Consider the following 10,587-nt stretch of genomic DNA (forward strand, 5'->3'; position numbering starts at 1 on the left):
CTGTTAATTAAAACATATTTCACTTTGAGGGAGGTTTTTTTACTGTTTTCGAGGAGGGTGAGCAGAAAAACTGTTCTGGATAGATTAAAGGAGGGATGTGAAGCACTTTTGGTTTGAGGAGTAATAACTTCGCTTTGTTTGATGGGCAAACCCTAAGCATAAACAATGCGGAGTTTCTTAGTTTTGCTTGTTCTCAGTTCTTATATACAGGCTGGTTTATGAGCCCAAATATCTTGGCTGGTTTGATAATATCAAGCTAAGCTTTAACATACAAGCTGCCAGGCTGGAACAGAAAAGGTATCGCGAATTCTTGTTTAATTGACATATGAGTAATTCTTTACTTATAGAAGGGGTATACTAAAATAATAAGGCCTGAAACTGTGCCATTGAAGTTAATGACAAACCCTTCATAGGTTTCATATAAAGCCTGTATTTTTATTATCCCAGTTCCAGCGACTTTTGTTGCAAGTTTGCAACAAAATGTTAGGGCATTTCTAAGTGTTATTTTTATTGTACAAACCCCCATTAAAATCAATACTGAAGCATCCCATTAATTTAAATGGGACTTTGCATAGTTTGCTGAGTTCCAGGCCACAGATAAAGAAAAGTATGCAATTTGGAGTTAAACTGACCACAGCTTTTTATTAGAAGACATTTAATCTCGAAAGAGCAGCACAGTCTGAGGCATGAAGTCTTTGTGAACTTCATCTGGGCTTGGTGCAACAGGAGCCTCCCCCGTGTAGCAATTCCCGAGTTGGTCATTTGGGACCTTCCAGGACCTTACAGCATTCCCAAACAAACCCAAACAAACTTCTCCTCAGGCAGCTTTGCTTTGGAATACTCAGAGGTAAGCCAGGATGCCCAGAATAAACGGAAACGTTGATTTGGGTATTTCTCTGCTTGCCTTGACAAAGGTAAGGCTACAGGTCTGTGGACAAGAGTTTGGGGGTGTCTGCAGCACCCACCAACAGGCAGAGGCTCACCAGGCTGCAGCTACATTAGGTTGAAACAGCACAGCTTCCAGAAATCCGTTTGAGCTTCATGCACTGGAAACCACTTGAAGCAATGTGCAGGGTGAGGGATGGGAATCCATCGCCTCTGTGCGTGGAAACACCCATCAGCCAGGCGCTGGCAAGGAGAGTTCAAAAGGTATGGAGAGAGATAAGCTATAAGCGGGACCCCTTTTGGGGAACACTGGGAGCTAAAAGACCACTAAATAACTGCCCCCCCTCTGCTGCCCCCAGCGTGGTCACACACCTGGGAACATCGAAAGGCATATCCCTAGGGAAGCCTAGGCAAAGCAGTTCTAAGTCGTGCTTCAAACACAGCAAACCCTCAAATAATTCAAGCTCTAGTCATTGCGGGGGAGACCTAAATGCTGCTGGAAGCAGGGCATCTGTAAAAGCACGCAGGGAAGGTGCAGGAGCTGCTTTCTGCTCAGTGTCTCCTTGGAATTTTCCTTTCCCTCCGCCATAAATGTGTCAAGATGCCCAAATTTCACCCAGCAGCAGCGGGTCGGCTTTCCCTGGTACATTCCTGGGGACACCGGTGACGGCCTTGGGCACAGAAATCCATGCGGGATGTGTCCCTGCTCCCCCAGTTTGTTCCCCCGAGCCTGAATTTCAGGGGATTCATGACTCCGACAACAAACAAAACATGCGGCAGGGATTGTCTAAACTTGAGCACTGCAGTGATTTGGAACAGGAGAAAATGAACACCGAAAATGCAGGCTAAAATAAGCTTGCAGATCCCCTCCCAGATGGAAAACGGAGGGAAAACCGGTCCTTTTCCCGGTGTGGAGCAAGGTCCCATGGTTATGATAAGGATGAAGTAGCCGCGGATCCTCAGCTCCTCTCTGCTAAAACCTCCCCCCCCCCGGGGCTCCAGGGGCGCAGAGAGCTGAGAACTGTCGGGGGGGACCGGACATCCGCGGACGCGTAAACACCGCGCTGGGGCAGCGGGGAAGTGGCCCCGGCAATGGCTTGTCCCCCGCGGAGAAAAGCGGCTGCCGGCGGATCCGGCCTCCCGCCGGGAATTCATGGATTCGTTTGTTGGAAAAGCCGTATTTTAGATCAAATATTGATGGTCATGGCGGTAGGAATGGAGCAGGAATGAAATCAGGGCGGGTTGTGCTTGCAAAAGCTTAAGGGGGGAAATAAATCCATCGAATAACCTTTAAAATTCAGGAGCTCGGAGAATTTGGAGGAGAGAAAGAAAAACGCACCTTGGCCAAACGGGCCAAACGGTTCGGGAGGGACGGAGCGGTCCCGGGACTGCCTCGGGGTGCGGGAATGAACTTCAGGGTGCGAGGATGAACCCTCGGGGAAGGGAAAACCCCAGCCCGCGGCTCGGAGCGGGCAGTAACCGGGGCCGCCGCATCCGCCGTCCCCGGGAACGGTCCGATACCAAATTAACGGGGGGTTAATTCCAGGGCTGGGGCTGCCCTTGGGACTGGGTCTCCTCTTCCCAAGACGCGAGGGGGAGCAGGACAACGGCGCAATTCCCGGGGAGAAACGGTGGGATCCCCCGAAAATAACCCCATGGGGCGGTTGGGCTGGAGAAAGCTGCTGTTCTTGTTTAATGGATCTCTTAAACACAGCCAGAAAAGAACATTAAAGGCATTTCTAGATTTCGTTTTGATTTTGTATTTTTCTTTTTTTTTTCTTTTTTTTTTCTCTTTTTATTCCCATGCTCTTACTTTTGGGAAAAAAAAAAAGGAATTAAAATTACAAAACATAACTTATAAAACAATATTTATACCGCATCCTTATCCACAACAGCATAAGTGAAACATCCAGGGTAACGTTTACCACAGGTGTGAAATACACTGGGAAAGAAGTACCGGGTGCATCTGATGTTTCTTTGTCATCTACAGGTAATAAGTATCGACAAAAAGAAAATAAGCAACAAATATGCCTGCAATAAAACTTCATATGCGCTTTGTATGAGTATTAATAAAGATCATATTTATATAATTTTTTTTTAAGTTTTCTGTTTTTGCCAACAAGCACTTCTTAAAAGTATCTACATTTACATAAAAACACCTTAAGATAACAACACCTTAAGATCCGGGCGGGATCTTTTTGTTCCTTGTTTTTCCTCACAGTTAGAAAAGCAAGGAACGCTTTCAGCTTTGCTAAACAACCTTTCCGGACGCCGAGGCTCGCTGTTTCGTTAGCAGAGATGCAGTATCTGGATTCACTTCATAACAGACCATTTTTCGTCTCTTTCCCCCTCCCCTAGACTCTCTAAAACGGTTTTCGGGGTTTTGGGGGTTTCTTTAAGAGGAAAAGAACCCCTACGTTTCGATAAAGATGAATGATAATTTCATTATCAGGATAAGACTTTGGATGGGGAAGATGCTGAACAGTTTTCGCCTCGCTGGAGGGTTTCTGTGCGCTCTCAGAACCGGGGATACTGCAGTCTTTTGGAAAGGATGAAGAGGTAGGAACCTTGAGCTGCTTAGGATCAGGAATGACTGGATTATAGCTTCCAACTAAAGAAAAAACATCAAGAATCATGCATTTTAAAAACAGTTTATTCAACGGCCAAGGACAATGATCCGGCACAATGCAACGGTACATATAAATATAACCTTATATAAGTGGTTGACCCTTGTCATTATTACTTTTAATAGTTTCATACCTAATATTTTAACCGTTTTCCCGCAGAATCCGTTCTGCGAATTATAGGGGTTTTTTCTTCCCCTTTCCCTATTTGTTTTTGTATTTTCCGAGAGTGATTCTGGTTCTCAGTGGTAAACATTGACCAAACTCTGCCCGGGCGAAAAGCGGCCAAGAACCGTCCCACCAGCTCTTTACCACCGAGGCGTCTCCCTCCCTCCCTCCTTCCCTTTTCCCTCCCTTATTCCCTCCCTCATTCCCTCCCTCCCTCGCCGCCCTCCCCGCGGGGAAGCGGCCGCCTTACCAACTCCTGTGCAAGTTCAAGTAAACACATACAACCCGCATAATCCAGAGAAAAAAAAATTGCAACTCATCCATGTACCAGATTTCGGTGTCTCTTGCGAAAGTTTTCTGGTCCGTTTACGGTTTTGATGGTTTTTATTGTTATCTATTATCTCTTTTTACTTAAGCGCTGCATTGGTTGCATCGTTGGTTTGCATGAATATCGTCTTATCTAGACAGTCGAAGTCCGCGGAGCTTTTTGGGGGTTTATATTTGGTGGCGTTTCGGTTTGTTTTGCCTGTTTTTTTCCTCTCTCACTTGCTCGGGTTTTTCTTTTTAGCATCATCGGGTTTTTAATATTGATATATTTCTTTTTTCTTTTCCGTTAAACGTCGCTTTGCTTCTGCTTTGCTTTGTCGGCGATGTTTTGTCGGAGGTGGTTTGTGTCAAGTCCGTCAACTGTTGTACTGACAGGCGTTTAGACTAGAGCCGGGGCTTTGCAAACTGCTGTAGCCGAAGCTGGAGTGCTGCTTTGATTTCAGTCTGAGGCTGGCTAAGCTGGAGTTGCAAGTGTCCCGATAGACGCTGTAGGGCGAGCCCGGTGGCCCATAGGGACAGGCCGGGGAGGACATGGCCGAGTTGAGCGAGGACCCGCTGATGTTGTTGATATTGTTGAGGCCGGAGTTGGCCATGCCCGGCACGGCCGAGTGGCCCATTCCGGAGGGCATGTTCATGGAGGGGATGCTGCTGGGCGCCGAGAACATGGACTGCGAGGAGAGGGGGCTCATGGAGTTGAAGAAGGTGAAACTCTTGGTGGAGAGCGGCGCCGGGGTGAGGCTTTTGGTGGCCCAGTTGTTGTAGGGGTAGCCGGCGTACATGTCGTCGTAGGGCTGCATCAGCCCGCTGAACTGCGGCACGTAGCCGTTCTTGCACAGGTCCATCTGCTGGTTCCTCTCCCGCTTTCTCCACTTGGCTCGGCGGTTCTTGAACCAGACCTACGGGAGGGGAACGGCACCGACACGGCACGGTCAGAGCACAGGCAGCCGACAGCAATACCCCCACCCCGGGATGTGAAGGGAGATGAGAGGTCCCCCTCCCTGCATCCCCCCAACCCCGCAGGACGGAAGTCCGGCTCCGCAGGGTGCTCCGCGCACAGCGGTCCCTGCGCGCATCCCTCTGCGCTCCGCTGGATGCGCGCAGCCGCCGGTCCCGGAGGGTGCCCGGTCCCCCCTCGCTCCGCTCCGGTCAGGGCCGGCTTGCCCCGGCTCCACCGTGTTTCCGAAGGCTAATGCTGTGTAATAAAAGCCCCTTGTTAGAGATCATAAAAAGAGGGATTGGATTAGTATGTTTAGGTTTGGGGAGAGAAAAAAAAAATCAATCCCCGCATCGCCCTTAGATGCAGCCTCTGCTCTTCCATCTACTGGGGTTTACAGCCCTGAGTAGGCAACAGAGAAGAGGGGCCGCTCCTGGTGTTTGATGCAAAAACCTGGTCCAGGCTTTCTCTTATATTTATTCTTCTTTTATGTTAGCCCTTGGAAAGCGGCAGAGCCTCCCGCGATTGAAACCGGTCATTCCCAAAATTCTTTTTTCCAGGTTAAACATCCTGCATTGTCCCGCCTGCCTGCTTGCCCTGGCCTGCGAGCCTCTCCAGCTGCATCCCCCCCCCACAGTATTCCCGGCTTTTTCCCACCGAACCGTCGCCCCCGGCCTCCCTGCGGACACCGGAGCCACGCGGTTCCCTGCGCCCGGCCCCGCGGAGACTGTGAGCCCTCCGCAGGGACCGGGAGAGGACAAAAGGGGGCAGCGATTCGGGCCTCCTTCCCGGCGCAGAAATGGAGCAACTGCTATGAAACACCGGCCTCGAGGATGGAAATTTCGGGAAGGGGGAGGGAATGGATGGAGGAGTCTAGTTTAAAAAATAACAATAATAAAAAGAAGCCCGTATAAATAGGAAACGAAAGCCAACGTGTTCAAACCCTCTAATATACTCCTCGGAAGGTGCTTCCAGACAGGAATTTCCTGAAAATGAGGGTAATAGTTTTAATTATGGCTCCTAGACATTTTAAAGGAAAGCCCTCATAGCAAATTAAGGTTAGATTTGCAATCTGCAATCTCAGAACATCAAACCAAAAGATCTCTACACAGAGGGAGAACGAAATCTTGTTAATAGCAACTCACATATTAGTTTTGTTCGCTTTATCAAACATCCCCCCCAATATTAATGCTCCGGCTTTGTTTCGTTTTCAACTCAATTAGGACAATGCTTACAGATGCATTTGTCCCGTTGCAAATGGGTGTTTACTCTTGAAAGGTTTAAAGCCCAATCTCTGTAATCCGGTTTGGTCACTCGGCGTTTAATTGCCAAGAGAAAAAAAAAAAAAAGAAAAAAAAAGAGGAAAAAGGAAAAAAGAAAAAAAAAAAAGAAAAGGAATTTCTGGACGTTTCCCGTTTTCTCCCGTGTTTCTCCGCTCACCGGTAACGTGCTCAGCCAACGGTCCAGGGCTGTGCGGCCACGGCAGGAACCGCTCAGGGAAATGTCCCAGGGGGGGAACGGGAAGAGAGAAACGGTGACAGCCTGGACACGGCGGATCAATACATCCGAGCCGCTTGGTCCGGTCGTTCATTGCTAGGGTATTTCAGCAGGAAATCTCTCTAGCCTTTACCGAGGCTATATATGCATATGCACATGTATATACAGACTCCATATATATATAGCTCCATGTATATATATATATCCGCCATATTTATATAAATGTATAGCCACCAAATATATGTATGTATAGCCACCATATATATATACTTAGCCACCACGTATATATATGGTGGCATCGGCTCCAGGGCGTGTAAAGTAAAGTGTCTACAGCTCTATTGACTTTGAGGGGCCCTTGTCCTTCACTTCTCCCATCGCCCCTGCAAACGGAAGATGCGCGGCCAAGAGAGGCTGGCACCGAGATCCCGGGCCCGGGCTCAACCGCATCCAGCGGCCGCGATGGCGTCCAGCGGCGGTTTGGTGGGAGACGGTCGCGATTGTTGGGATTATCGGGAATAATCGGAGCAAGGGGAAGGGCCGCTGGAGCTGCTGGGATGGGGATTTAGGCCAACTTGAGCGGCTTCCTAGCCCCGACCCGCCCCCGTGTTGTTCGACCTCTGTTTTTCGGCCCGTAGCTGTCGCAGCCCGCTCAGAGCTACATCTCCCCGCAGCCGGGAGCTGAATTCCTCCTCTCCGGCCTGGATCCCAGTTTTAGTTATTAAAGCCAAGCGCAGGGCGGCAGGGTCCTGCTCGCAGACCACCGCAGAGCTCCCGAAAGGGACCGTATCTCTGAGACCCACCCGCTCCCAGAGGCCTGCACCCCGGCGAGACTGAGCGCCCCTCTTACCCGGACTCGGGGCTCGGTAAGGTTGGTCCACACGGCGATCTCCTCCCGCATGCTCATGTCGGGGTAGCGGTTCCTCTGGAAAGTGGCCTCCAGCTCCTGCAGCTGCTGGCTGGTGAAGTGGGTCCGCTGCCGCCGCTGCTTCTTCTTCTTCGCCGGGTCGTCGGCGGCCCCGTCGTCGTTCTTCTGCTCGCCGCTGCGCTCCTTTTCTGCGGTGGGGTGTCGGGGTTGGGGGTTTTAGTTTATTTGCTTTGTTGCAAATAGAAGTACAGGAGCACAAAGGCACACGCACCCCCCTGCACCCACAGCGCTGCCCGCCCAGCAAATGGGGGCACCCGCGACGGTCCTACCGGGTCCTGCACCCATCCAGCGCCTCGCAGTTAAACCCACGGGTTCCGAGGAAGGAGCAGGAAGCTCTGCCCGGGCCCAGGCACCGGCTGAGCGGCCAGGATAGGAGCGGGCCTGGGCAGCGAGAGTTACCAGGGGCAAGGGGTTCCCCGCAGCACCGACAGCTCCGCCGTCCCGCGGCACCTTTTTACTCCCGCAAAGCCGAGGCGCGATCTTTGCTCCATTGTCTTTGTTGTGCTCGGCCGCGACAAGAAACTTCGAAAGGGCCGGGGTGTAAAACCCAGCAGCGATTCATTGCAAAAGTCACCCCCTCTCTCGGCCCCTTCGTTCCCCCAATGAATTATTTATTCCCCTTCTTTTTTCTCTTTCGCCGCTTTTAGGATTTTTATGTTTGTTTTAATTCGAGCCTGGACGAACCCCTCTGCAAAAATCGTATCGAAAGAATCAAATAAAAGTAATCCAGGAGAGTTTTCGCGGTGGGGATTTGCGCGGGCTGGGAGCAGGAATCTGGCCCCGGCCCCACCGCAGCGACGGACAAATCCCCGCTCCCGCTTCGCAACGGCCGTTCTGGCTCTCCCAGCCCGGCTTTCGACCGGATTCAGCCTGCTTTAAGTGCTCCGAACAGGAGTCAAAGGCCTGAACGAAATGTGCTCCCTGTCCGGGCCCCGGCTGGAAAGGGGAAAGGTGCAGCCGGGAGCGGGAGGCTGCGGGGTCGGGGTCCGCGGCCATCCCCGTGGCCTCTGTCTGGCTTCTGCCTAAAGGAAACTCCTGTGGAAGTTTTCCCTTTGGAAGGTGTCCCCCTCCCCTACCATTAGAGGGTTTTATTCCAGCGGCCTCGGGCCGGGGACATTTCTACAGCCCCGACCTCTGCGAGGTAACAGTGAGTCTAAAAATAATCGCGGGCTGCATCCAAAGCCCGGGAGCACTCGTCCTTGCAAAGTCACCCCTGGACCGCTCCTCGCCTGAGCAGAAGCGGGGAGGGGGGGGGTGCTCCAACGGCTCAATGCAAACCCCAAGAGGGGCCGATTGCAGCCCGGACGGCCCCTTTCTGCCGTACGAGGTTTACAGAGCAAACAAGGCCTCTGCAGCACAGAACCCATCGCTCCCCCCCCCCGGGGCCACCGAACTCCCCGAACCTTCCGATCACATCGAGCCTTCCCAATCCAGACCGGGCCCGAGCTCGGGCCCTGCCGAGCCGCACGGCCCCACTGCGGCGGCGGAGAAACAGAAACCAAAATAACCCCGCCGAGACAAATCCTCCTGCTTTCGGCCGGGGAGAGCCCGAGGAACCGGGCCGAAGGGAGCCGGGAGAGACGGGGAAGCGCCGCGACTGCGGTGGGCTCCGTCCCCGCCGCCCCTCTCTCGGGACCGGGTTTAACCCTGCCAGGATTCCCTTGGAAAGGCGGCCTCCGCGGCGGGCTGTGGGACAGTTTCAAATCGCAAAGCACACCGGCTTTAAGCGGCTTTTGTAGCTTTTTTTTTCCTTCGCGTTAAAAATGCCAAATGTGAAAGGTATTTTGCAGCTTCTCGGGGAAGAAAAGCAGGAAGGTCCCCAGCCCTCCTCCAGCACCGAGGGGTCACACACAGGGGTAGGGCAAAATGGAGCAAATCTCCCTCTCTAATCTCCAATAATCCCCTCTAATCTCAGAGTCCCTTCCAGACGCCGGTCCCTAACTTTGTTTGCGAATCAGGCTGGGGAGAACAACTCAAACCCTATTTATCACCCGGTGCTACTTCGGGACCGACTCTTGCCGCAGCTACACCCCAGGTTCTTGCTCCGAAGAGCAAGAGCAGCTACTAAAACGCTAAAATGAAATAAGATCTAAACTCCCCCTATAAATGGTCTCAAGGCTTTCACGCTCTCTCTGCAGCTTTTGTTTCCTTCTCCCAGCTTTTCCCCTCGTCGTGATAGAAATGTCGCTACTTGAACTCAGTGCAAACGGGGAAATCACTCAGTCCTTGCAGCACATGGTGGTCAGGGCCGGGACCTTCCCCAGTGCCTCCGCGGCGGCCCGCGCTGCCTGCACTCGGCCCATGCAGCTGCTTCTTTACGGGGACTTTTTTCCTTATTTAAGATATTTTTCCCTTCCCCCCCCCCCCCCCCCGTGCCTCTTTTCACAGAGGGATCTTTTTCCATCCCTGCACCACCCCATCTGGAAAATAAACCCGGGCAAAAGCTGACATTACTTCAGAAACATCCACCAAAACCGCACTCCCCGAAGAGTCCCCCCCTTTCCCTTCCACCCCATCAATTAATAGCTGCAGTTTCAATTGAAGAGCAGCTCGGGAATGGGGTTTGGGATCCGTGCGGGCTCTCCCTGCGGGCTGTCACCGCTGGCCACGGCTGCCTGGAGCTCCGGATCCCGGGATCTCGGGATAGATCACGCCGGGATCACCGGCAGCTCTCCCCTCCCCCATATCCCCCCCATCGCCTCTGGTTGTGCGGGGGGTGCGGGCAAAGCTCCGCGGAGGGAAGGGAAGGGAATGGAAGGGAAAGCGCGGTGGGGGGGGAAGGGGAGGCCGTGCGGGGGATCGGGGGGCGCGGGGGGCGGTGGGTTTACCTGGCACCTCCGTGTCGGAGGATTCACTGGCTGAGTTGTCGATCGGGTCTCTGGGTTCCGAGGATCTTTGCAAATGGAAGCTGGAAGCCATGTCATGGGAGGGTTGGGGTCTCAAGCTCTCGGGCAGTCTCTCCAAATTCATTCCACCTTTAAAGGAATCCATGGCAGGGGCGCCGGGCTGCCTGGGGGAGTTTGCAGGTGTTTATTCCACACAGAAAGCAGCGAGAGGTTTGCTTATTATTATTATGTTTTTCTTTAAAAAATAGATATAAAACCAACAAAAGCAAAAGCAAATCCACTTATTACTAATAGGATTATTTTAAGGGTGTCGGAAGAAGAGCTCTGGGGGGTGCCTCGAAGCCGGCTGTCTCTGCTCGGGATGAGGCACGGCAGTCCGGC

General features: G+C 52.3%; 1 protein-coding gene across 1 annotated transcript; it reads right to left on the bottom strand.

The window, feature by feature from the left end:
- Window positions 1-4,084: 4,084 nt before the first annotated feature.
- On the bottom strand, window positions 4,085-10,356 carry PITX1 (paired like homeodomain 1). Its single transcript, XM_057409423.1, has 3 exons — window positions 10,189-10,356; window positions 7,283-7,488; window positions 4,085-4,900 (listed from the first exon to the last, which is right to left on the bottom strand). The coding sequence occupies exons 1-3, from the start codon at window positions 10,349-10,351 to the stop codon at window positions 4,361-4,363; spliced, it is 909 nt and encodes a 302-aa protein (XP_057265406.1). The 5' UTR covers window positions 10,352-10,356; the 3' UTR covers window positions 4,085-4,360.
- Window positions 10,357-10,587: the final 231 nt, after the last annotated feature.

Source organism: Pezoporus wallicus, unplaced genomic scaffold (assembly GCF_028554395.1).
Source record: "Pezoporus wallicus isolate ANWC-B61680 ecotype Strahan unplaced genomic scaffold, APGP_CSIRO_Pwel_v1 contig_8166, whole genome shotgun sequence".
NCBI lineage: Eukaryota > Metazoa > Chordata > Aves > Psittaciformes > Psittacidae > Pezoporus > Pezoporus wallicus.